The 27480-nt window shown below is 51.9% G+C and overlaps 1 protein-coding gene across 1 annotated transcript in view; it reads right to left on the bottom strand.

Moving 5' to 3' along the window:
- AKT2 (AKT serine/threonine kinase 2) overlaps window positions 1-27480 on the bottom strand; it is a 47842-nt gene that overhangs the window by 11236 nt on the left and 9126 nt on the right. Inside the window, exons 2-4 of the mRNA XM_059905340.1 lie at window positions 17428-17557; window positions 8469-8597; window positions 6874-6989 (exon numbers count right to left, since the gene is read on the bottom strand). Coding sequence (XP_059761323.1) covers window positions 6874-6989; window positions 8469-8597; window positions 17428-17473 — 291 coding nt within the window. The 5' untranslated portion in view covers window positions 17474-17557. The remainder of the gene's footprint in view (window positions 1-6873; window positions 6990-8468; window positions 8598-17427; window positions 17558-27480) is intronic.

The raw sequence follows: 27480 nt of genomic DNA, 5'->3' as shown, positions 1-27480 counted from the left end.
AAAAAAAAAAAATCACCGATCTCCTAAGACACACTGAATATACTAAAAAGAAAAAAATACGTATATACTTCACATATAGAGATCTCGAGGGACTGTCACATAAAAAAAGCAACTTGCAGACCAAGATATGTAGTGTGCTATCATCTTTGTTTGTCAGGGAGAACGCAGTCCATCAACAGGACCTGAATGAACGAGAGACTGGAGCTTCCACACCGCGGGAGGGAGCACCGGAAGCAGCTGTGTGGGGCCTCTCTGGGCAGCAGAGCTGGGGCTCAAACAGCAACTCTGCCACCTGGGCAAGCCCAGGCCTCCCAGCTCGCCCCCTCCTTGGTACACTGGGGGCACTGAGACGCTAGCGAGCTGCTGTGTGCAAAGCCTGCACCCAGAGAAAGTGCTTGACTCAAGAATGGGGCTAAAGACACTGGTGAGACCTGGACCCATCCCATCTGGAGCCAGAACCCACGGAGATGCAGGAGGCTGGTCGGGGGTAACTCTCCTGCTGCCCGACAAGCTCCCGATCCTGTTCCAACTGGACCGAGGTGTCAAGGTTGCAGCACTCAGAATTTCAGAGAAAAAGCAAGGGCCTCCGTCCAGGATACTCCTCAAGGGTTTGCAACATGGTGTCTGGGGCAGAGGGGAGCTCCTACCCAGGGCCGGGGCTAACATGCCTTCCACCCCTCAAAGGAGAGCCCCCAGGGGAAAGAGCCTCCTGCCCCGAGGGACACGCGGAGAAAAATAAGGCAGACCACCGCATTCCATGCTCCTCAAGGGGGCTGGAGGGGGAGGGGCCGTGCTTCTGATGAGGAAACTGAGGCGCATGGAGGTGGAGTCACCTGCAGAGGTCACGAGGCTACGAGGCAGCGGAGTTGAGCCCCCTGCCTGGGCTCCCCCCGGCCCCGGCACCACACTGCCCGCCCTGATGAGCTGCAGCTTCCTCCCAGACCAGGCCCACCAGGCCCCGGAGGATCAAGCAGGGCAAACTCGCGGGAAGGCTCAGGGAATAAGGGCCACCGTGCCGAGAAGCCCAGAAGCGGGCGAAGGAAAGCCGCCTGTCGGGAGTCCTGCCCCTTCCCGGAGGCAACACCGGGCAGGCCACTTGACCTTCCGGTGCCTCAGTGGGCTGACACGTGGAGCGGGGACCAGAGGGTCGTGTGAGGGAGCACACGATACAAAGCACTCAAGACAGTGCCAGGCACAGAGTAAACACCTCAAGGGGTTATGAGAATTCACCCAGCCAGCCTGCAAATCCCTCCCGAGTGTCTTCTACGTGCCAGGCCTTGTTCTGGGTGCTGAGGGTGCAGCAGGGAACAAGCCCCACTGGAGCTCCAGGCCTAAGGGAGAAGACAAGTATGTCAAGGCTCCAAGGCAGGGGCTGGAGAGGAAGCCCCTTCTCAGAGGGCGGTCAGGGAAGGCCGCTCTGAGGAGGTGGCATGTAAGCCGGGATCTGGAAGACGCCCCTGGAATGTGGGACATCCCCAGTGCCAAGAACAGGGACTTAGCTGTGAAATAAATGAAATGGAGGGAAGGAGGTAGGCCTGCGAAGTGCCAAGAGGGAAAAGAATACAGGCAGAGTGACCAGCGTGGCCAAGGGCCCGAGGAGGGAGCCTGGGGTGTCTGTGGAAGGCACAGCAGGTGCCAGCATGTCTGGAGCCAACAGAGAGAGAGGAATGGAAGGGATGAGGGTAGGAGGGAGGACCGGCCACACCCGGCTCCACGAGCCACTGTGTGAGGGATTTACGTCTTGATCCTTAACATCACAGGAAGTCCTGGAAGGGTTTATCAGGGGGGTGACAGGATCTGATGTCGGCTGTAAGCAGGTGGCAGCTGCGTGGGGTACGGACTGGGAGCCGAGACAGGAAGCACGAGGAGGCTACGGCAGGACCGAGGCGGAAGGAGCTGTGGGCACAGGAGACGGAGGAGAAAAAGGCACCAACAAGCGCGATTCCACGGGGCGCCCAGGCCAGGCGCATCCACATCCACATCCTCTGCGTTCCTCACGACAGCCAGGGAACTGAGCCCCACTGAGGAAGCGGCACAGTGGCTGGTCTGACTCCAGACCCTGGGCCCCAGCCCTGGGCTACCCTGCTGAGCAGAACGAACTGCACCCTGGAGGGAAGCTCGGTGAACTGGGGGTGGCCGAGCTGTCCTTAGTGCACAGGCCTGTCCTCGTCACAGCCTCAGAAATAACAGCTGACTGCTGGTCTAATGGCAGAGGGGGACCTCTCTCCCTAACAAGGGCCCTCCTCTGAACCAGAGGGGTGTTCACAGCTGGAGGGCATCTGGGGTCTCCCTCTGTTCAGACACTCTCAGATGGGCTGACTTGGCTGACCCAGGTCCAGCCCTGCCTGGTAGGGAAAACCCAGGCCCTTCAGATCTTCTTCTTTTATTCTGTAACTCTCTGTGCCTCGGCTTCACCATCATTATGCCTCTTTAGCAGGTGAGGAACTCCCTCCTAGAAATGTTGTGAGAATAAATGAGTTAATACATGTAAAGACGTTAGAGTAAGGTCTGGCTCAACAGAGCATTAGTTCTAATTATTCTTTTATTCATTCAACAAACATTTACTGAACACCTAGTTATATTCCCGGCACAAATAAATAAATAGGAAATGTCAGGAATTCCCTGGTGGTCCAGTGGTTAGGACTCCGCGCTTCTACTGCAGGCCCCTGCAGGGCACGGGCTCAATCCCTGGTTGGGGAACTAGGATCCCGCAAGCTGTACTGCGTGGCCGAAAAAAAAAGAAGAAAAAAGAAAATGTCACACCAGGTAGGATAGATGCTATGAAGAAAAATAAAGCAGGGTAAAGGTAACAGTCATGGAAGGCAGAGCAGGACACTCTGAGAAGGTGGCATTTGAGCAGAGACCTCACAAAGTTAGAAAGAGAACTGTAATGATATCTGGGGGAAGAGGATTCTAAGCAAAGGAAACAGCAAGTGCAAAGGTCCTGAGGTAGGAAGTGTGCTTGGCATGTTTAAGGAACAGCATGGAGACCAGGGTGGCTGAAGTTGACGGAATTGGTGGTAGGAAATGATTCTGGAGAGGAGGCCAGATCATGTAGGACTCTGTAGAATAGAGCATCGACTTTGGAGTTTACTCCAAGTGGAACTAAAAGCCACTAAGAGTTCTAAACAGAGAAATTACAAGATAAGATTTACATTAAAAAGATCACACTAATGTGATGCACTATTAAGTATACCTGCCAAGACCAAGGGTCTGCAAACTTCTCCTGGAAAGGGCCAAATAATAAATATTTTAGGCCTTGCAGATCACACAGTCCCTGTCACAGCTTGGTCACTACTCAATTCTGCCACAGGACAGCAAAAACAGTCATAGATAATTGGTAAATAAATAGGTGTGGTATGTTCCAATAAAACTTTACTTATAAAAATAGGAGGCCAGGGACTTCCCTGGTGGCACAGTGGTTAAGAATCTGCCTGCCAATGCAGGGGACATGGGTTCGAGCCCTGGTCCGGGAAGATCCCACATGCCGTGGAGCAACTAAGCCCGTGTGCCACAACTACTGAGCCTGCGCTCTAAAGCCCACAAGCCACAACTCCTGAGCCCACGTGCCACAACTACTGAAGCCCGCGCACCTAGAGCCCATGCTCCACAACAAGAGAAGCCACCGCAATGAGAAGCCCACACACCGCAATGAAGAGTAGCCCCCGCTCGCCACAACTAGAGAAAGCCCGTGCGCAGCAACAAAGACCCAATGCAGCCAAAAATAAATTAATTAATTAGTTAAAAAAAAAAAAGAAAACGAGGCCAGGCCATAGTTTGCCAACCTTGCTTCAGACCTTATTTCTGGTTTACAGGAAATACAGGCACGGAGGAACAAAGAAAACAGTGCCAAAAAGCAAAAATAAGACACATCCAGAGTATGGGACATCCTACAAGACAACTAGTCTGGCTTGTCAAAAAAAATTAATGTCATGGTCGGGGAAGAAAGACAAAGGCTGAACTAGATTAAACTAGGCCAGAGACAACATGTACCTTGGTTTTTCAAATCCTGGTCTGAAAAACAACATTTTGAGGACAACTGGGGAAATTCAACTACGGCACAGATCTAGAGAGGATGTTAGTAAATACATATTATCAATGATCGTCTCAGGTATGATAAGGGCACCAGGATTCTGTAGAAGAAAGTCCTTATTCTTAGGAGATACCTGCTGATGTATTAAGGAGAAACGCGTCACAAAGGACGAACAGAAATTCAAGATGCAGCATAAAACACAGCCAGATGAGGCAAACATGGCAGATGTTGAATTGCTGAACCTAGGTGCAGGGTATCTAGCGGCTCATTTACGATACTGTTCTTTCAACTGTTCTGTCCACCTGAAACAACAAGGCGGGGCAGGGAGTAGGGGAATCGCTCTAGGTGCCCTGGGGAGAGCCGCCTGGGGGAGGAAGCGCGCAGGCCGCTGCAGCACCCAGGCAACCACCAGTCAGCAGCGTGGCCCCTGTCGGTCCTCACCCCGCCCCCGCCCCTCCCCAGGCTCAGGCCCGGGCAGGGCAGTGAGGAGAGCCATGAGCAGAGCAGCCTCCCTCTTCCGGGTTTCTGGCTCACACCTTCCCTGGGGTTAAGGTCAGCAATCTGGGGTTTGGTCTCAGAGCAATCCTATCAGATTTCTTTCCAGTGGCAGTGGCAGGTACAAAGAGAAGAAGGAAGCTGGGGGCTCTCTAGCCCGCACAGTCTTAGTAAAGGGATTCTTCCCCACGCCAGAGAGCACGGCATCTTCCTATAATGGAAACTACAGCAGGTCTCTTGCCTACTAAAACGTTTTGCCAGCTCCCCACTGCTCCTTCTCCAGGCTTGCGAAGTGTGTGCCAGGTACTGCTGAGTCAAGGGCTTCCTGTTTATCGTCCCCCTGAATCTTTTAGCAACGCTGTGACGAACCCCAACTGACTCACTGCTTGCCAAGCCCTGTGGGGACCTCCATCTGGAGTCCAGGCGCCAGCTGAGCTTGCCAGCTTCAAGGCCTCCGCTTCCCCTCTTCCAAGACCCCTGGCCCTTGATTCTTTAGTGATGCTTAACCCTCTTGTCTCTGGAATGACAAACAAGCTGCCTCGCCTCCAGGCCTTTCACATGCTGGTCCCTTTTCCTGAAGCCACCTTCTTCTTCCTGTCTCCATGGCCAACTCCTACCCACTCCTCAAAACTCAGCCCAACACCTAGACCCTATGCACCTACCGGTCTCAATTTGCTTTTACTGGCAGTCCATGCTTCTGTACCCAGTTTTCACCTGAGTAACACCTCAGCGGGCCTGAGATGGTCATCCTGTTCCCCATGGTGGGGCAGCTATATTTTTAATCTTGGGAAGCTTTGCAATGACAATTACAGTATAGATTACAGTAATATGTCTTATGATACTGTTTTGTGTATGCTCTAGAAATGCACTGTCCATAAAGGTAGCCACTAGCCATATGGGGCTATTTAAAAATTTAAGATAATTAAATAAAATACAAAATTCCATTTTCAGTCTCATTAGCCGCATTTCACATTTCAAATGCTCAACAGGCATATGTGAGTAGTGGCTACCCTCTTGGACACCACAGCTATTGAACATTTCTATCATGGCAGAAACTTCTCTTGGACGGCACTGTTTTAGGGTTTTCCAGAGGATCAGCTGAATCCTCACCCCACAGACAAGCTAAAGGAATATTTCTCAAAGTGAAGGCCAAAGGGACAAAGTGAGGGAAAAATATTTGCCACTCATTACAAAGATCTAAGCTCTCTTATAAAGAGCTTTCAGAAATGAATAAGCAAAAGACCAAGTACCCAAAAGAAAAACAGACAAAGGATATCAACAGACAGTTCAGAAAGGGAAACTCACATGGCCCCTGAACACACGAAAGGACACTCAAACTCACCAAACGTTTGGTAAAAATCCAAGCGTTTGAAAACACAAGGCTGTGAGGACACTCTTAGACATGGCCTAAAAGAAGCATTTCTCAAAATTACAAATGCATATTCCCCTGTGACCCAGCAATCCCACATCTAAGAATTCATCTTACAGATTTAACTACAAGTATGTCGAACAAGATAAGCACAAGGTACTGCTTATCTAATTATTGCTTATCTAATTATAATTATCTCATTATTCTAATGAGCCCAAAAGGCTGAAACAACCCCTGTCACCATGAATAAAGAACTGCTAAACAAACTCGGGGACACAGACGTGCAGCTGTTAAAAAAAAAAATGCAGCAGCAGCAACTCTATATATACTGAAGCAGAGAGAGTCCCCAACATACATTAAATAAAAAGCAAGTTCAGAACAGTTTGGGTACAATGCCACCTTTTGTGTAAAAAGAAAAAACAAGGGGAGCAGGGCACCGAAGTCCTATCTGAGTGAGCTCGTCCGCGTTCACAGTGAGCAAGCTCTTACAGGACACATAAGAACAGCAGTTAACTTGCGGGTCGGGGACGGGGGGCTGCAGTGAGAGTGAAGCTTTCACTAGACACCTCCTTCTGCTGTTTGAGTTCTCAACTAGGTGAATCTGTATCTCTTCTGATTATTAAATTGATCTTTTAAAAAACTGTCTCTGGACCACCTGCCTCAAAATCAATGGAGATGCTCATTAAGAATGCGGCTCCCTGACCCTCTGCAGATCTCCAATCAGAGGTCCCGAAGTGGCCCAGAGCTCCTCACTGTTAACAAGCCCCCCCGCGATTCCAATGCAGCCCCCAGTCTGAGGACACGGGGCGGTGTGGGTGGGAGTCTGAGGGCTGAGAAGCCCTGCACGTCCTAGCTGGCAAAAGGGCTGAGATGGGAAACTCCTAAGGAGGGGCTCAGGGCAATCTGTCCATCTGCGCCCCTTCTCCTCACACAGAGCCTGGCCCCTCTCAAAGGGCCGCCACACAGAGGCCCAGACTTGCCTCTCATCCGGAGAGTCTACATGGAAGGTCCTCTCGATGACTGTGGTCCACTGCAGGCAGCGTATGACAAAGGTGTTGGGCCGCGGTCTCTCGGTCTTCATCAGCTGGCATTCTGCAGAAGAGGGATGTGAGCAGGGAGGGTAAAGGGACAGCCCTGCCAGTCTGCACCCCACATTCCCCAAGCCACCTCACGTGTGCCAGTCCTACGACACTTTAGTGACCGAGACAGCCCTGGCCTTGCCCCGCAGGGCTCAAGGCCCAGTGTGCGCAGGTGGAGGGAGACAGACCTTCCAGTGATGGCTCAGTGGTCAGGGCTGACTGGGGTGGGGAGCCCAAGAGGCAGCCAACCCAGTCCAGGGGCTCAGGAGGCTTTCCCTGAGGAAGAGGCATCTCTGCACTGGGCCCTGAAGGCAGAAGGGTGTGTCGTGTACAGAAGCCTAGAGGTGAGAGAGGGCCCAGCTTACTTAGGGAAGAGCCAATGCCGTGTGAGGCGGGGAGAAGTGAGAGACAGGCTGGAGAGGTGAGCAGAGGCCAGCCTGCGGGGCTCAGGGGGCATGGCGAGGAATCTGGACTTTGTCTTGAGGGCAGCAGGCAGCCATGGAAGGCTTTAAATAGGGAAGGGACATGAACAGATTTAGACAGATCCCTCTGGCTGCCGTGTAGAGGGTGAGAGAGAATGGAGGCCGGGAGCCCAGGAGGCTGGGGCTACACCAGAGTGGGGCAGGGGAGGGGAGGGAAAGGCAGGTAGATGGGCCACAGAGGAGGTACGGAGAGGCATCTGGGACGATGCCCTGGCCTCTGGCCTGAGGATGAGGGGGCAACAGGGCCCTCCCAGAGAAGGAGATGGGGAGTACGAGAAGGTTGGGGAAGGAGAGGAGACTCAAAGGCCAGTTTGGGACATGGTAGGTATCCCACGGTGGGTATCCCAGGGAGAAACGTGCAGGAAGCTCCTTGGCACAGGTGGGGAGAGTTCAGGAGGGAAGCCAGGGCTGGGAACAGCCACGTGGGGGTCACCAGCACACAGGAAAGCCACCAGGACAAGGCTTTAAGCAGGACAGAGAGGGGCGTGGGGCTGGATTCCAGAGCAAGCAGGTGGGGTGGTCTCGAGAGGCGAGGCTGGGGAAGAGGCTAGAGCAGGGAGCTAGTGGGGAGAGGACAGTGGTCTGGGCTACGAGGTGGCAGTGGAGGTGAGTGTCTTTGAAATGTTCTAAGGAGGTGGGACAAGGATGTGGTGACCAATCAGGTCAGCGGGGAAGGAAGGTGGCAGTGGGTTGAGGGCAGGTTCTGTGAGGCCCAGGCAAGGGCTTTGCACCGGCCAAGCTTTCACTGGTCAGTGTCTGGCAAGAAGGCACCACTTCGGGTACCACAGAGGGGACAGAAGGCCAGAAAATGCCCCAGCTTCTCTCTTCTTCCCGTTCTCCACTGCTGACCAGTACACGCCCCAGGCCCAGTAACACAGAGGTGGAGCAGGGAAAGGGTGGGAAATAGATCTGAGGGCAAACAGGCCCCAGACAGGCCCACAGCCCAAGAACGATCAAGCCCCACGTGTCCCCAAGACCTGCCAGCCGTTCTCTGAGTCCCTGAGACGCACCTGCGACAGAGAAGTTGTTTAAGGGGGGCAGGGTCTGGTCAGGGGCCTCGGGCCGCTCCTTATATCCAATGAAGGAGCCGTCGCTCTTCAGCAGGAAGTACCGGGGCCGCCAGGTCTTGATGTACTCACCTGTACGAAGGCAGGGTGGGGGGGGAGACAGGTCAGGGCAGCCAGCCCAGCGTGGCAGCGCCTCACAGCGGGCACCACAGTGGGAGGAGGATGGACAGGAGGGTGGGCAGGAAGGTGCTTCTCCCGGAGAAACCCTCGAGGCGGCCCCTGCTAATGCAGGCTGGGCACTGGGCTGGGCCCAGTGATCCAGAGGTCATGCCTGGCAGGAAGGCGCCTGCCGCAGGGCCTCAGGGCACCAGCTGCCTCAGCGTGTGTCCAGCAGCGAGCCATCCTTGCCAGCGCGTGGCCCAGTCCCAGGGGAGGCCCAGGCTTCCAAACACACATGCCCTGTGGCCCTGTAAGGCCAAATCCCATGGGCGGGTGTTCACCAGTACAGCTGTGCAGGTGGATCAAATGTCAAAACACTGTGCCAGGCGGGGTATAACTGTTGCTGTGCCCTCCGAATGCTCCTTGACCCCTTCCATTTTTTCTAACCGTGAATATCCAGGCACCCTGTACACACATACATACAGGTGCACACTATAAGGACCCCACTCCTCAGAGGGCTGCTATGGACTAAAATAAGATGGTGAAACATATATCCACACAAAAAACATAAATGTCCACAGCAACATTATTCATTATAGTAAAGGGTGGAGGGACTTCCCTGGTGGTCCAGTGGTAAAGAATACACCTTATAGTGCAGGGGACGCGGGTTCGATCCCTGGTTGGGGAACTAAGATCCCACATGCCGCGGGGCAACTAAGCCCACATGCCACAACTACTGAGCTCGGGCGTCTCAACTAGAGAGCCTGCGTGTCACAAACTACAGAGCCCATGCGCCCTGGAGCCCGTGCACCACAACTAGAGAAGAGAAAACCCGCATGCCACAACTAGAGAGAAGCCCAGCACCGCATCGCAAGAGCCCGTGTGCTGCAACAAAAGATCCCACATGCCTCAACGAAAGATCCCACATGCCTCAACGAAGATCCTGTGTGCTGCAGTTGCAGCTAAGACCCGACGCAGCCAAAAATAATAAATAAAATAAATAAATAAATAAATAATAAATCTTAAAAGAACAAAAAGAGTGGAAACTCAAAAGTTCATCAACTAATGAATGGATAAACAAAACGTGACATATCCGTATGATGGAATATTAATATTAGTCATAAAAAGAAATGAAATATTGGGAATTCCCTGGTGGTCCAGTGGTTAGGACTCCATACTTCCAGTGCAGGGAGCACGGGTTTGATCCCTGATTGGGGAACTAAGATCCCTCATGTCGTGCAATGCGGCCAAAAGAACAAAAAAAAAGGAAATGAAGTATTAATACATGCTACAAGGTTGATGAATCATACCTTATGCTAAGTGAAAGAAGCCTGTCACGAAGGATCACAAATTATATGATTTCATTTACATAAAATGTCCAGGATAGGGAAACTTACAGAGATGAAAAGTTGATTACTGGTTGCCTACGGCTGAGGAGGGGGCGAGTCTGGGGGTAGATTGGAGGGTGATGGCCAAGGGGGAGTCCTTTTTAGGGTAGTGAGAATGTTCTGAAATCGACTGTGGTGATGGATGCACAACTCTAAATACCCTAAAAGCCACTGAACTGTACACTTTATATGGCTGAATTGTATGGTATGTGAATTATATCTCAAGTTGCTAAAAAAAATAAAATGAGATAGCAAATATAAAGCACACATAAAGCACCCAGCCTAGCTAGGGCCCAGCACACCAATAAATCAATAAATGCTCTTTATCATCAGTCCACTGGGCAAGCAAAGAGTGTGCCAGGCCCTTCACTCACATAGCACATGGAGAGGCAGGATGGCAGGGTGGGCTCCAATAAGTTACCTCACTTCTCTATGTCTTTGTTTCCTCTTATGAGGATATCCGTTAATTGATGACGATGATCAGATAGTACTATATAGTGGTACTTTGTGCCTGCCAAGCACTGTCCTGACTATCTTATAGGTTTTAACTTGTTAAATTCTTTCAAATTAGATACTAAATGATTCCATGTATGTAAGGTTCAGAAACTAGCAAAACCCCAAATTCAACAGCACAATAAAAAGGACTATATACCATGACCAAGTGAGTTTTATCCCAGGACAGCCAGGGTGGTTCAAATACATGAAAATCAATCAATGCAGTATATATCATGAAGAGTAAAAAACACAAGGTCATCCAGATTGACACAGAAAAAGCGTTCGACAAAATCCAATGCTCTTTCATGATAAAAATACTCAGTAAGCTAGGAAGAGAAGGGAATTTCTTCCACAGGATAAAGGACATCTATGAAAAACCCACAAGTTAACAACATACTCAATGATGAAAGGATGAAAACTTTCCCCTAAGATCAGGAACAAGACAAAGATGTCCACTTTCACCACTGCTATCAAACACTGTAATGGAAGTTCTAGCCAGAGAAAAAGAAAAAGATAAAAAGTATCCAGCTTGAAAAGGAATAAGTAAAAGTATCTCATTTGCAGACAACATGATCTTATATACAGAAAATCACAAATAATCCACAAAACAATTACTAGAGCTAACAAATTCAGCAAGAGCAACACACAAAAACAAATTGTTTCTATACACCAGCAATGAATAATCCAAAAAGGAAATTAAGAAAACAATTCCACTTACAACAGCACAAGGAGGCAAAGATTTATACACTAAAAACTACAAACACTGCTGAAAGAAATTAAAGACCTAAATAAATGCAAAGATCCTGTGTTCATGGATTGGAAGACTTGATGTTAAGATTACAATACTATCCAAAGCCATCTACAGATTCAACACATTCCCTGTCAAAATTCCAATAGCCTTTTTTGCTGTTGAGGAACAGTCAACCCTCAAACTTACATGGAATTCAAATTCATGTGGCAAGGGGTTCCAAACAGGCAAAGCAATGTTGAAAAAGAAGAACAAAGTAAAAGGACTCATACTTCCTGATTTCAAAACTTACTACAAAGCTACAATAATCAAATCAGTGTGGTATAAAGATAAACATATAGACCAATGGAGTAGAACTGAGAGTCAAAAAATAAACCTACATACTTATGGGCAACTGATTTTCAACAACAATACCAAGACCATTCCACGGGGGAAGACCAGTCTCTTCAACAAATGATGCTGGGACAACTGTATACCCACATACAAAAGAAAAGAGTTGGAACCCTATACCATATAGCATATAAAAAAATTAACTCAAAGTGGATCTACCTAAATATAAGAGCTAAAACTATAAAACTCTTAGAAAAATACACTGGGGTAAATCTTCGTGACACTGGACTTGGCAACAGATTCTTAGATATGACAACAAAGGAAAAAAACAGATCAAGTGGACTCATTGAAATAAAAAACTTTTGTGCAAAGGATGTTACCAAGAAAATAAAAAGACAACCAAACAGAATGGGTGAAAATATTTGCAAATCATATACCTGATAAGAGTCTAGTATCCAGAATATATAAAGAACTCTTACAACTAAGCAACAAAAACACAGTCTGATTAAAAAAATGGGTGAAGGTGGGGGGAAGGGTAAGCTGGGATGAAGTGAGAGAGTAGCAATGACATATATGCACTACCAAACGTAAAATAGATAGCTAGTGGGAAGCAGCCGCATAGCACAGGGAGATCAGCTCCGTGCTTTGTGTCCACCTAGAGGGGTGGGATAGGGAGGGTGGGAGGGAGGCTCAAGAGGGAGGGGATACGAGGATATATGTATACATATAGCTGATTCACTTTGTTATACAGCAGAAACTAACACAACATTGTAAAACGGTTATACTCCAATAAAGATGTAAAAAAAAAAAATTAAAGAGCAAAAAAACTTGATAGACTTGATTGTATAAAACTATGAACTATATGCCAAAAATCAGTATTGACACTTTTGAAGATTTAAATCTTAAAATACATATATAACATAATCGATACAACAAGATATGAATAGGCATAAAAATAAAAATAATTTACCCAAATCTTAAAAGAAAAAAAAGGGTGAAGAACTTAAACAGACATCTCACCAAAGATATACAAACGGCCAACAAGCATATAAAAAGATGCTCAACATCATCAGTCATTAGGGAAATGCAAATCAAAACGAAATACCACTTAATACCCACCAGGATGGCTTTTATTAAAAAAACAAAAACAGAAACAAAAAAACTAAAAGAAAAAGAACAGGTGTGGGTGAGGACGTGGAGAAATTGAAACCCTGTGCACTGCTGGTGGGAATGTAAAATGGTGCAACCCTGTGGAAGCTTGGCGCTTCCTCAAAAAGTTAAATACAGAATACGCTGTAGATTACACATACAGAATGTATGACCCAGATTTTATACATTTCTTACCTACATTATCTAACTATATATAATAGATTATAAATAATATAACCTAATGGATATATACGTCCCAGCAATTCCACTCCTAGGTGTATACCCACCCCCAAAATTGAAAACAAGTACTCAAATCCTTGTATACAAATGTTCATAGCAGCACTATTCACAATAGCCAAAAGGCAGAAATACCTCAGATGTCCATCAACAGACCTACAGATAAACAAAATGTGGTATATTCATACAATGGAATATTGTTTGGCTATAAAAAGGAATGAAGGGACTTCCCTGGTGGCGCAGTGGTTAAGAATCCGCCTGCCAATGCAGTGGACACGGGTTCGAGCCCTGGTCCGGGAAGATCCCACATGCCATGGAGCAACTAAGCCCGTGCACCACAACTACTGAGCCTGCGCTCTAGAGCCTGCGAGCCACAACTACTGAGCCCGCGTGCCACAACTACTGAAGCCCGTGCACCTAGAGCCCATGCTCCCCAACAAGAGAAGCCACCGCAATGAGAAGCCCGCGCACTGCAACGAAGAGTAGCCCCCGCTCACCGCAACTAGAGAAAGCCCGCGAGCAGCAACAAAGACCCAACGCAGCCCAAAATAAATAAATAAATTAAAAAAAAAAAAAGGAATGAAGTACTGATATGTGCTACAGCATGGATGAACCTCAAAAACATTATGCTAGGGGCTTCCCTGGTGGCGCAGTGGTTGAGAATCTGCCTGCCAATGCAGGGGACACGCGTTCGAGCCCTGGTCCAGGAAGATCCCACATGCTGTGGAGCAACTAAGCCCGTGTGCCACGACTACTGAGCCTGTGCTCTAGAGCTTGTGAGCCACAACTACTGAGCCCGCGTGCCGCAACTACTGAAGTCCGCGCACCTAGAGCCCGTGCTCCACAACAAGAGAAGCCACCGCTATGAGAAGCCCGCGCACCGCAACAAAGAGTAGCCCCCGCTTGCCGCAACTAGAGAAAGCCTGTGTGCAGCAGTGAAGACCCAATACGGCCAAAAATTAAAAAATAAATAAATTTATTTTTTTTTTAAAAAGTTATGCTAAGTGAAAGAAACCAGACTTTTGTGGCCACATATTGTATGATTCATTTATATGAAATGTCCAAAATAAGTAAATCCATAAAAACGGAAAACAAATTGGTGGCTTCCAGGGGCTGGGAGGAGGGGGAATGAGAACTGACTACTTAACGAGTACAGGGCTTTCTTTCAGGCAGATGAAAATGTTTGGGAACTAGACAGTGGTAGTAGTTACACAACACTGTGAATGTACTAAAGGCCACTGAATTGTGCACTTTAAAACAGTTAATTCAGTGTTATGTAAATTTTACCTCAGTTTTAGAAAGAAAAACAAAACTAGAAAAATTCATCTACTCTATTGGAGGTTGGGAGAGGCACAGGGGCTTCTGGGGACTGACTGACTCTATTTCTTGACCTGGACACAGGTTTGGGGGTAGGCTTATAATCCAGGCACTTACCTGTGGTGCTTTATATATCGATAACAAGCTAAGAAAAAAAAGAAACCTAGAAGGAAAAATATCCTCACAACAATCCCATTTTACAAATGAGGAAACTGAGGCACAAAGAGGTTTCATTACTTGCCTGAGGCTCACAGTTGTTGACCGGGAGAGCTGGGATTGGAACCCAGGTTTGCTCTGTCCAGAGTCCATGTTCTTGACCACTACGCTGTCTGCCTCTAAATTGGCAGACGAGGCCTGGCCTGCTGGGGCCTGGCAGAGAGTATGCTGAGGCTGTGTCAGAAAGGACACCCGCACATGGCATAAGGGACCCATTCCTTGAGTGGACCTTGCTGAGCAAGAGGCGGCATGTGAGCCAGGAGCTGGCTCAGGAGTTGGAGCCTGAACCTCAGCACTACCACCTCCTTGCTGAAACCTTGGGCAAGTCAGTCTTCCTGCCGAGCTTCAGCTTCCTGGTCTGTGAGACGGTGCCCACCTGACGGGGCAGTAATGGAAATGCGACAAAACTGGGTCTGCCTAGAGCAGAGCCCCAGGCCCGGCAGAGTGGGCACACAGTAAGCCGGAGCTGCTGTTATTTCAACCACCAGGGGTGGGGTGGGGTGGGGTAGCGGGGATGTCCAAACAGCTGCAGGGCCCACTTCGCCTTACCCACCTCTGCCAGCTGCTGCTCAGAATGACAGGCACTGGAGAGACCCAGGAGTGACACGCACGCGTGTGTGTAGGTATGGTACAAACCCAAGGCAGGTGGTCATCTCAGCAGCTTGTCTGGGTCCATGCAGGTAAGTGGAGACACTGAAGGCCTAGGAGGGGCTGAGATCCACTTAATGCCATCAGCATTAATGCCAGAGACAAAGCCCTGCCCCGGCCACAGTTCTCGGGCCACCTTCAGGGCTCTGCCACCCCAGCCTAGTGAGCCAAGGGCCACGGAAACTCAGGAGCCTGAGACCCTGGCACACCCTAACACACTCGCACTATCCACACACACAATCCCAAACGTTCATTCAACAGTTATTGAGTGCCTACTGCACGCCAAGCACTTTTCTAGGGCACTGGGGACATCTCAGTGAACAAGCCAGATAAAATCCCTGCCCTCATGAAGCTGACAATCTCAGAGGCCTGGGTTGTTGACCCATTTTACAGATGTGAAACCAAGGCTCAGAGAGATGACATAGCTTACCCAGTCACACTGAGAGGAAGTGGCAGAGCCAGGGTTGACACCTGCCAAGGTTCAGAAAGCCGCATCAACAGCCCCAAACTCAGGGCCCAATCTGGGTGGGTAGGCCAAGGTGTCTTGAGTACCACCCTGCCTGGAAAGGGCAGCAGGAAAGGACTCTCCCCTGCTCAGTCTGATGGGGGAGGCCTGGCCTGGGGAGCCACCTCCGTCCCTCATCACTGCTCCATGTCTGCGGGCTGTGACAGGGCAGGATGGGCGGGCACCTCTCCCAGTTTCTGCAGGGCCAGCCCCACCAGCCTCCTCGCCCCCTTTAAACATGCCTGGCCCACTCCCCTTTGTGGACTCATGGGCTGTCCCCTTCGCCCTTGCCCCAGTTAACTGTGGGGCTCACTCCCTTGCCTCCTTTCAGATCTTTATTCAAACCCCCCCCTTCTCAGTGAGGCCCTCGCTGACCACCCCGTTTGGGATAACTCCCCCTCACACCCCTCCTCCTCCTCACATTGTTCGGCTTTCCTCCGTGGCACTCACCACCCACTGGACACACCTGTCTACTCAGGTGCCATGGGTTCTCCCCCCCAGTGTAAGACATCAACAAAAGGATGGGGACTTTTGGCTCATCTGGTTCACTGCTGTGTCTCCAGCACCTAGAACAGTGCCTGGAACACAGGAGCTGCTCAACAGATGTCTGCTAAGTGAATGAAAGCGCACAGAGTGGCTACCCCCAGGTCTGGCGTCCCCCTCCGCAGGGGAAGGTCCGCGGAAGCCAGGACAGTCTGCCTCCTTCGCTCCTGGGCGCCTGGACAAGCTGACTCTCAGCACGTGCCTCTTCCTAGCTGCCCCTGCACACGGCAGCGCGGGCGTTAAGTGCGCTGGTTCTGGGGCAGGGGCCTGGGGCCTAAGGGTCTAGTCTCTTAGTCTCTTTGTAAATGACTTCATTTCTCAGCTGCCCACCAGCACAACCAGATCGGGTCACGTGCTGGCTCACAACATCCTGGGCTTCTGAACGCCTGGAGAGTTAAAGCCCTTTCCATGTCATCGAGGGCCGACGGTCTGATGCTGCACCACCACTCTGCCCACCTCCTCCAGCTCGCCCTCGCTCGCTCTGCGCCAGCCACACTGGTCAACTCTCCGGTCCAGGCACAGTCTCATGCCCTGCAACACCCCTGCCTGTCTATCCGTGTGGCTCGCTCCCTCACCGCCTCCAGGCCTCTGTTCACTGTCCCCTCCTCGAGCTGCTTGCACTGAAGCCCATCTTCCTCCAGCCCGTTCCCCCTCACAGCTCCTATTTTTCACAACGGCACTTATCACCACCTGACATCACGTCTGTTTATTGTTTGTCCCCGTCCCCCAGTGGATCACAAACTCCATGAGGGCACCACAGTGTCCCCAGAGCCTGGGGTGGCCAGCCCGGCATACCACACACTCCACGAGTATTTGCTGAATGAATAAATGCTGAATATCATCTCACCGTGTTACTTCAGTTAAGTGACTGACCCTCTCTGAGCCTCAGTTTCTTCATCTATAAAATGAGGCTACAAACAGGATCACTAATGCAGAGGCAGAACTTGAGGCCTGGCCTGGAGGCTCATGCAGGAGGTCCAGCTAGGCCTGGAGGCTCAGGCCCAGGCACAGCCACAGTCCCTCTGTCCAGACTACTTTCAAAGATCCCATGAAATGGGCTGGCAATGAGCTAGTGGCCAGGGGCAGGGAGGGAGGCAGACAGGGCTTGGAATGCTGGCTCCTCAGGTGGTAAAGACCCTGTACCTCTGCCTCTCAGGGCACAGCTGCCAGGAGAGCCAGGGCGGAAGGGGGAGACACGCAATCCCGTGGGCAAAAGCAGCCCCTTACCGCGCTTGTGGAGCCAGCCTTCTTTGATGACAGACACCTCGTTCATGGTGGCAGCGTGACAGGCTGTCACCTAGCTCGGGACAGCTCACGGCAGCAGGACATGCAGGAGGTGCGGTGGACAGAGCACAGTCTGCAAGACAAGAGAGGAGCCTGTCAGAGTGGGAGGGGGATTGGGCCTCAGCGCCTTCCCTCGGGACAGCCCGCCTCTGAGGCCCCTCGGGCTGCTCGGACAGGGTGGAGCCAGGGCGGGTGGGCCGAGACCTGCCCTGGGGCCCAGGCTGAGGGGGAGGAGGTGGCCATGTCCCCAGGGAGCCCAGTCTTTGGGGGAAAGGACACGAGCTTGCCCTCAGAGCCCACTCTGGAAGGAGCAGAGCTCCCTGGCCTGTGCCCGGACACTCAGGACACCCGTGCTGACCAGAGGCAGCCCCTCCACCCACCGGCACTCCTGGCGAGGCGGGGCGGGGCGGGAGGCAGGCGAGGAGCTGCAGCCCCGCCCCCTGCGTCACTCCCATGCCCCAGCGCTGAGGTCACCTGGGCTGAATCAGACGGCCCTGGGCACCTGAGGGAGTGCTCAAAGCCACCAGTATCTGCCTGCCAGCCCCAAACACACACACACACACACACACACACACACACACACACACACACACACACACTCTCTCTCTCTCTCTCTCTCTCTCTCTCTCGCTCTCTCTCGCTCTCTCTCTCGCTCTCGCTCTCGCTCTCTCATTCTCTCCTTTCCAAACCAAGGAACCACCAACCTGCCACCTTTAGCGAACCAAGTACCACCCCCACCCCGGCACCAGGCCACCTCATATCACTCTCCCAGCCTCAGTTCCCTCCTTGTCCCCAGCAGATGACAGAGGAAAGAAAGGTCTCAGTGCTCCGCATCTTCAACAAGAAAGGAACCTACTGCGTGTACACTTATCTGGGGCCCAGAAGCCAGTCCTGGGGGCTTGACCGAGGCCCTGGTCCCCTCCCAGAGACCTCTGCTTCCGTCCTCAGGGAGCAGCAGCCAACAGACTGACGGACGCCGAGGCCGCTGCTTCGTCTCAGGTTCCCAGGGCAGAGGGGAGAAAGGGGGGAAGGCAGCCACCAGCTGGGCCCCTACCTGGAGCCACAGGCCTGGACAGGGGCCATGGAGCTCAAGGCGCCTTTCGTCTTTCCTGGCCTGGGGTTATTTGCGGACAGCAGGTCAGGAGCTACGGTGGCCCCCAGAGAAGTGGCAGCTGGCTCTGGGGACACCGCGGGCATCAGCTTTCTCTCGTGCCCCAGGGGAGCTGGTGGGTTGGACACACTACTGCCTGGCATGTGACGGTGGCAGGCTGCCCAGGCCCCAGGCAGAGGGAAGGGAGGTAAGTGGGAGGAAGACAAGATGGACAGTGTCAGGGAAGTAAACAGCGGGGGAGAAATCACGTTCTGGACTCTGAGCTGCAAAGACAGGGTCCAGCAGGGGCTCCCTCCCCCAGCAGGTACGGCTGGCACCTCCGGGGCTCACACCCACAGACCGAACACACCCAGGACCGCCAGATCTTCGCTCCAAAACATCCACCAGTCTGTGCTTCAGTCTTAATGTGACCAGGGTTTCTACCCCAGCCTCCCTACAACGCGGCTCAGGTCCAGCGCTGTCCTCTCCCACGAGGACTCACCCCACCTCTTCCCTGGCCTCCCATCCTCCCATCTGTCTCCCTCAGCACCTACAGGGACCCTCAAATCTGACCCGTGGCTTCCCACAGGCCTCAGGAAAGAGCCAGGCTCCTCAGCTTGGGATTCCAGGCCCCTCAGGCCCTGGCCTCTGCTGCCCCCCACCCCTGCTCCGCCCGCAGTCCTCTCTGCCATCCACGGCTTCCTGATCCTCTCCCACCCCACCTCCCCTCCCCACCTCCCCTCCCGCCCTGGCTTTCTCCCTGGGTTCCCAGCCTGTGCTCTCAACCCCTGTACTCCATCCTAAATCTGACCCTGTCCCTCTCTGTTCAAAACCCTTCCGTGGCTCTCCAGTGTGCTCAGAACACAGAACAAGGTCCTTTCCACCACAAGAAGGCCCGGCATAAGCAGAAAGGCACCTAGAAAGCCCTCAAGAAAGGCTAATGACCGTGACAATGATTACCACACCAGGCAATACCCACCTCCCCAGCCCCTCCTCCCCCGCCCTCACTCTCTGCCAGGCTTCTGGCACTCAGGCCCTTCCCTCTGGCCTCTATCCCCAACGCCTTCTGTGAGTTCCCCCTCTTCCTTAAGGTCTCAGCTGAACCAGTGCCTCCTCCAGGAAGCCTTCCTGACCTCAGAGGCTGGACTGGGTCCTCTCCATGCACCTCCTGGTCAACTCTCCCCACACCTCTAAACACTAATTCAGCGCACCAGCCCGGTGTCTGGCTCTCTGTTGAATGCACAGTGAATGAACCCAAGTCTCCCCAAAAGATCCCCAGCCCAGGACAAGAGACAGCCTCAGAAACAATTCCAGAATCTATTCACGCCACCAATCTTTTTCTGAACATGTCCTAAGCTCCAGACTCTGTCCTGGGTTCCAGACAGAGAGTCACTAAGACACAGCCCCTGCCTTCAGGAAGCTCACATTCCAGTGGGGGAGGCAGACAGTACACAGGCCACAACGTCAGGTGGCAGCAAAGAAAAGTGAACAGGGGAAAGGAGGGCAGGGAATGGGTGCTGTGTTAGCCACGCTGTATGAGGGACAGGTGACCCAACGTGTAGGGAGCAAATTTCAGGCAGGGGAAGAGCAAGTGCAAAGCCCCTGAGGAAGCTTGGGAAGGAGCTTGGGGAATGTGGCTGGCACAGGGTAAGGAGCCAGGGCAGAGAGCACACTTAGGGCCTGGAGGCAGGCGTGGTGGGGAGTTAGGGAATTCCTCTCCAACACTGGGGCCAACACTGCACCTTCCCCTGGTACAAGCTCAGTTCAGAATACGGCTGGGTTCCCAAATAGGGCTGGGTTCCCAAATAGGGCTGGGTTCCCAAATAGGGCTGGGATGGAGAACCCAGAGTCCAAAGGAAGGGTGGATGTGGAAGTAAAGGACAGGGGCCTCGTGTCCAATCTCAGCTCTCCCCTCCCCTCCCCTCCCCACCCTCCCCAGCCCAGCAACTTCACCTCTCGGAGCCTCTGTGATTCAGCAGCACCAGGGCTGTCAGTAGCACGAAAGCACCCACTGTGTGCAGAGGCTCAGCCCACTGCCTGGCCCCCAGTGAACACCCAAACACGTGGCTGCCAAGATCAGAGAGAGGTGAAGGCAGCCGGGTGTGGCCGAGAGTGGTCAGGGTTGCAGAGTCCAGGAGCCAATGCCAGCTGGGTGGCCTTGAGCGTGAGGGCGCTCCTCCAGAGCCTCTCCTGATCACTCCCAACCACCCCACCAGAGGGCCATGACCATGCCCAGGGCAGGGCAGAGGCTGAGAGAGGGGAAGTGTTTACCTTGGGTCTCCCAGCTGAGGAGTGGTGGAGGCCCTGGCTGCAGCTCGGCCCACCAGAGCCACTTTTTACATTCTCACTTCAGCGACTAAAAAGCCAGCAAGCAGCAGCTAGGGCGAGGGCGGGGGAGGAACTGAAAGATCCCCTGCATCCTGCCTGGATCCTGCCCATCCTCCCACTGAGGGTGGCGCCTCCGCTGAGGTATCTGTGACGCAGTCCTGCAGTGACGAAACACCATCACCACCGCAGCCAAGAAGATGGCCTGCTCCCTGGGGAGCTCCCGATGGAGGACACCCAGACCTGCCTCTGGAAGCCGGGCATCAGCACAGCAGGGGAGTGCCTGCATGGCCCCACCCCACCCACTGCTCCGTAGGGTGTCTGGGCTTCAATCGCTGAGGGTCTGGGCAGGAGCTACAGCTGTCAGTTAGAGGTGAGCCACCTGGGAGGCAAGGTGAAAAGAGCAAGGGCACCTCAAAGGAGAGGACACTCACACAGTGAAGGAACGCACACAATTTCATTAGTTATGGGGAAATGCAAATTGAAACCACCCACCAGGATGGCTAAAATTTTAAAAACTGACAACTCCAAGCGTTGTCAAAAATGTAAAGGAATCGGTACTGGTGGGAGTATAAAATGGTTCAACCACTATGGAAAACTGTTTGGCAATAACAATTAAAACTCAACATATGCCTACCCGGTGACCCAGCAATTCCACAGCCCTCTAAGAGAAATGAGCGCATTTGTTTACCAAATGACATGTACTAGAATGTTCACAGCAGCAACATTCACGGTAACCTCAAAACTGGAAACAGACCAGGTATCCATGCACAGGAGAATGGATAAACAAACTAAGGTAAATTCATAGAGCACACCACCACACAGGGACGGAACTACTGATACCTACAACAGGGATGAAGCGTAACAACTTTACACGGAGTGAAAGAAGCCAGATGCAAAATGACACATCAAGTATGAGTCCACGGACAGCAAGTTCAGAACAGGCAACATGACACCATTTGTTTCTCACTTGTAAAACTGTGCAGAAGATCAAGGAAGCAAATATCCAAAAGTCAGGAGAGTTGTTACATTTGGGAGTAACCGAGGAGGGAGGTTTCTGGGAGCTGACAATGTTCTATTGTGATTACAGAGAATCACAGCTTTACAGTTATTCGTTATACTGTACTGTATAAAATACGTTGAACATATTTTTCTGTATTTTATGACGAAGTCACAATAAAAAAGAACCTGGGTTTGGGAGCCCAGAAGATATAGGGGAACGAAAATCGGGCCTCCTGGCTTCTGGGGCTCCCCCCAACCCCAAGGCTGGCTTGCCTGGATTTTCACCTCAAGGCCAGTCACCAATGAATAAGGAAGAGGAATCTGGGGTCCGCAGGCTCTGGATTTCAGCCCCAGGCTTTGCTGCTTCTTGGCTGTGCGGCTGCAAGCGACACCCTCATTGGCCTTAGTGCTCCAATCTGTACAATGATCCGGCCGGAGGAGGGACGTGCACCCCAGAGGGGCAGGGCTGGAGTGTTGGTATGTTTAACACAGAAGAAAGCTGAAAGGGAATGAAAATCACCACCCACAGTGGTCAGCTCTGAGCAGGGAAAGGAGAGGTAACTGGAGACGGGTCCCTAAGGGGCAAGGGCAAGGTTTGATGTTTTAAATATCTGCTAAGTACATGGATATCACTGACTTATTCTAGTGTATGTCTTAAACACTCTAGTAAATTTTTTTTTTTAATTTTAGGACTTTTATTTTGGCTGTGCCATGCAGCATGCGGAATCTTAGTTCCCCGACCGTGGATCGAACCTCTCCCCCCTGCACTGGAAGCACAGAGTCTTCACCACTAGACCGACAGGGAAGTCCCTAATTTTAGAACTTTTTATTTCTATCTGCCTCGGAGGTCTTATTTCTCAATGGTTTCCAAACTGTAGCTCCCTCAGAAGCTTCATCTCACCTTGCTGGAGTCACGTCCATTAGAGGTGATTTACAGGATGACACAGGGCCAGGGGGAGAGAGGCCCTCAGATGACTGACTGCCTTGTCCTAGCTGGCAGCCTTGGGAAGGGACTGGGTCCTGGAAAAGGTCCTTCCAAACCTCTTTTCTCATCTGTAAAATTAAGGTCACTGTGGTTCCCGCTACTAGAGGGGTTGTGTGGCCCAGATGAGTGAGCTCCAGGGCTCCTGTCGTCGCCCCTCCTACAATCTGGGACCCTGTGACCACCCGAGTCAGAGGAAACCCCCTCCTCTGCTCAAACCCTCCCAAGTCCCCATCTCACCCAGAGTAAAAGAAGCCAAAGTCCTTTCAGGAGCCCAGGACCCTATTCTGCATCATCTCCCCCCTTCACCACTCTGAACCCTCCATGGCACCGGTGCCTCCAACACACCTGGGCCCCCTACCTCGGGGCCCTTGCACATGCTGCCCCCTCAGTCAGAACTGTCTTCTCCAAGTCTCCGTGGGGCCCTGCCCCACTTTCTTCAGCCTCAGCTCACATGTCTCTTTCTTCGCGAAGCCTCCATACCCTCCGTGGTCAAGAGGACCTCCCGTTATCCTTGATGAAAGTAAAGCGCTCATCATCACCGGCTCGACTGTACATGTTTACTTGTTTACAAGCTTACTGTCGACCTCTCTCCACTGTGATGTCAGGGCAGGGTAAGGGCAGGGCCTGGCCTGCTCGGGCACTGCAGGACCCGATCCTCACGTTCAGATCCTCAGAACCTTGCGTGGTGCTAGGTCCACAGTGGGCACTTAATAACTATCTGTGGAATGAACATGGGTAAGAGTGAAGCTCTGTGCCCAGAACACGTTCAAAATAAGTTAAATTCCTTTCCTTGCCCCTCGTCAAGTCCTTTTTCTCTCGCCCCCTCTCCCTGACCTGCTTTCCATGCCAGACAGCACAGATGGGATAAGGAGGCAGGAGGGGGAGGCAGAGGCTCTGCATCTCCTGGGGCTGCAGACAATGGGGTGGGGCTCCGCCCTGACACCCTGACCCCCCAGGAGCCTCTGTCACCTGCTCTGTAATCTGCGCTGCACCTACAAGTCCCAGGAGGACTTGCTCAGGAGAGAAATTCAAAGACAATAGGAACCTGTGGTTCGACAGGCAGCGTCTGCCCGTGGGAATGTGGGAGGAAAGGCGCACAGGGCAAGCGAAACGATTCCCTCATTCGCCACCTGCAGCTCTGTGAACTGGACCCGCGTTTTGTGAGGGCACTTTAGCAAAACTGAAAAAGTGGAAAACGCACAAGTCCTTGGAGCAATTACTCTTGCAGAAAACGCTTATGCAGGTGCACACAGGTTCTCAGGCGGGGTTGCTCAACCTCGGTACTAGTGACATTTAGGTAATTCTGGTCATGGGGCTGTTCTGCAAACTGTAAGAGGTTTTAGCAGCATTCCTGGTCTCTACTTGCTAAAACCAACAGCTCAACCTCCCTCGGAGTTCTGACCATCAAAAATGTCTTCAGCCATGACCAGATGTCCCTTGGGGGCAAGGCCATCCCCTTGGTGAGAACCGCTGTTCTGAGAATACTGTTGCTGGAAGAGTGAAACCCAGGAAGCAACCTAAATGCCCACAACAAGGGTCTGGTATCGTCACAACGGTTAATATGATGCCAGTACGAAAGAGGCAATGCCTACGCAGCACCTGGCACACGCCAGGCACACCTAAGTGCTTTGTACATGAGAATTCAACTCTCGCAGAAACCCTATGCGGCAGGCACTCTTTAGCTGACAGTTCTGGTTCTTTTTTAATCTCTTCGTATAATTATATTTAAACTTTTTCTTTTTCTTTTTTCTTGGCTGCGCCACACGGATTGCAGGATCTTGGTTCCCCAACCAGGGATTGAACCAAGGCCCCAGGCAGTGAAAGCGCAGAGTCCTAACCACTGGACTGCCAGGGAATTCCCAGGGCACTCTTATTATCATCTCCATTTTTATGAAGAAACTAAGTCACAGGGGTGAAATAACTTGCCCCATCACCTGATCAGGAAGTATGGAGCTGGGCTGGGACCACACGGGCCCAAGTGGCCTGTGGAGTTAAGGCACACCTGGATTCACGTCCCTGCCCGTCAACTTTATAGCCTCCCCAAGTCTCAGTTTTCTCCTCAATGCAATGGGGATGACAGCAGTGCCTCCATCGCAGGCTCATGTGTGGGAAGAGCCCAGCAAAGCACCCAACCCTCGGTGAAGGTCCACCCACCAGACAGAACACGATGCAGGCGTGCCATGCGCAAGAACCAACCTCAACATGACATGCTGACACTGCCTGTCAGCGTTCAGTGTGCTCACGGCACAACAGAACATCGGCCTGATCCCTTTCTGAAGCACAAATGTGTATGCACCACATCGCCTCAATTCCGATATGCTTATTTTTTCACAGGCTGACAATACTGAGATTGACGTGCATCTCACAAACCACATATAAACTTCATCTGCAGCATCCTTTTCAGAAAAGCGGTTATGTGATCAACAGTGGATCTTACGGGGAACAGTGTCTTCCACGGGAGGGCACGAGGTATATGTTAAATGTCATGTGCAGAGAAGGAACTGTGCCAAAGAGCCAACAGAGGCAGAATAATGGGAGCAGGAGTGAAGGTGGTCTCGGGAACCAAATGCATTTCAACCTCAGCTCCGCCACTTGCTGTGGAGCAAAGGTCCAAGGCTGCTGTGAGGATTAAATCAGTTTATCCACATAAAGGCCTTCAAACAGAGCCCAATACGACGACTGCTCAACACCTATCAGGTGTTAGCATTTCCCCAGCAGGTGGAGACATGGGGACCATCACTTCCTACATGACACGCTTCTGTAATGTGAATTTTTACCTACACTGCCTCTTTGGTAAGAAGGCAGTATTGAAGACACTTTTTCTTCTCCTGAGCACTACATGCTCCCCACAACTGCCCCATCTGTCTACTTGGAGCAGGTAAGACTGGAGGCAGGCTGAAGACGTGGGTGGGCTGCAAACAATACTGGGACAAGAATAAGCACCAGAGCAGACTTCCTTCTCCTCCCTGCCACCAGCCCCACACTGCCCCGCTCTGCCCGCCTTTCAGCACCCACAGAAATCATGTCAAATGTTTGAGTCTGCCTGGCCACAGACCGTAACACTCGAGAGCACCACGTAGCAGCTAGAGGGACCCTCCAAAAACAGCTCTGCTCCGGGATCACGTCACAGGCCCTTATGGAGGCCACAAAGGACCACTTGAGGTGGCCCCTGCCTGTTCTCCAGCCTCATTGGTCAGCATGCTCTCCCTGCCCCTCCACTTTCCCCTTTACTCCTTGCTCTCTCTCTCTCTCTCCCTCACCCCAGGGCCTTTGCACATGCTAGTCCCCCACCCATCTTCACCTGCCAAATCCTTGTTTCCTCAGGGAAGCCTGCCCTGACTGCCCCCTGCCTCACGAGTCACAGACCTTCAGAGCTCGGTTTTCCTGTCCCCTCACAGCACTTACCACCTCTACCGTGCTCAGTCACTCGTATAATTAATTATCTGGGTAATGGCGCCTCCCACACCAGACTCAGAGCTCCATGAGGCAGAGACAGGGCCTGTCCTGGTCTGCACTGTGTCCCCAGCCCCACCCAGCCAGGGCCAGGCCCAGAGCTTTCATCAATTCAGAGTGGGGGTGGCAAACAGAACCACAGCTTTTGAGCTCAGAGTTCTGCCAAGTGGAGGGGAAACAAAAAAACCTGCATTCACTCATTCCACAAATATGGCACCCTTGCTGTGTCAGCACTGCTCTGGTCACCAGAGAGTCAGCAGTGACCAAAACAGAACTCCCTCTCCTGGGGGACTTTATTGGGGCGGGGGGGGGGGGGGGTTGGACAGGCATTAAAACAAATAATTTAAATAAACAGATAAGTTATACAGTACACCAGAACTGACAAACGTTATGGAGAAAAGCAGCATATAGAGAACTAGCTGTGTGGGAAGTGGGCAAGGGTTTCCAATTTTATAAACGGTGGTCAGAGCAGGGCTCACTGAGACAGTGAAATCTGAGCACAAACCTGAAAGAGATGAGGCAGCCATGTGGAGACCTGGGGGAGAATGGTCCAGGCCAAGGAAGAGCAGCACCAAGGTGTGGCCTGCGTGAGACACAAGAGGTGGTGGAGGGGAGCAAGGCACGTGTGGCTACAGAGGAAGCCGGGGACCTGGCTGGGCAGGGCCTGGGAGGCCACTATAAGGGCCGTGGCTAGGATTCCCTGGAGGTCCAGTGGTTAGAACTCGGCACTCTCACTGCCAGGGCCCGGGTCCCTGGTCGGGGAACTAAGATCCTGCAAGCCTCGCGGTGCAGCCAAAACAAAAACAAAAACCAAAACAAAAAACAAAAAACCAACAAAGGGCTGTGGCTATTTCTTGGAGAGAGATGGCAAGTGTCAGCTTGAAGAGGATGCAGTGTATGGAATCCCCTGGCCCCAGTGAGGCGGGAGCTGTATCCCAGCCTTCTCCTCCAGGAATTGTGCCCAGAAGAAGCCCTGTGCACTGGCCTGACACTCCCACCACCTGGCTCACTTGGGGACCACAAGGACCCATACTTCACAGATGGGGAAAACTGAGGACAGGAAGGCTGGACAGCTAGGACACAGCGGAGGAGACTGGATCACGGCATCCCAGCCTGAGCCTCTTCCACCTCCCTCCACCCT

The sequence above is a fragment of the Balaenoptera ricei genome, chromosome 19 (genome assembly GCF_028023285.1).
Source record: "Balaenoptera ricei isolate mBalRic1 chromosome 19, mBalRic1.hap2, whole genome shotgun sequence".
Lineage (NCBI taxonomy): Eukaryota > Metazoa > Chordata > Mammalia > Artiodactyla > Balaenopteridae > Balaenoptera > Balaenoptera ricei.
Note: the sequence above shows the minus strand (reverse complement) of the source record. Positions and strands in the feature narration are given on the sequence as shown.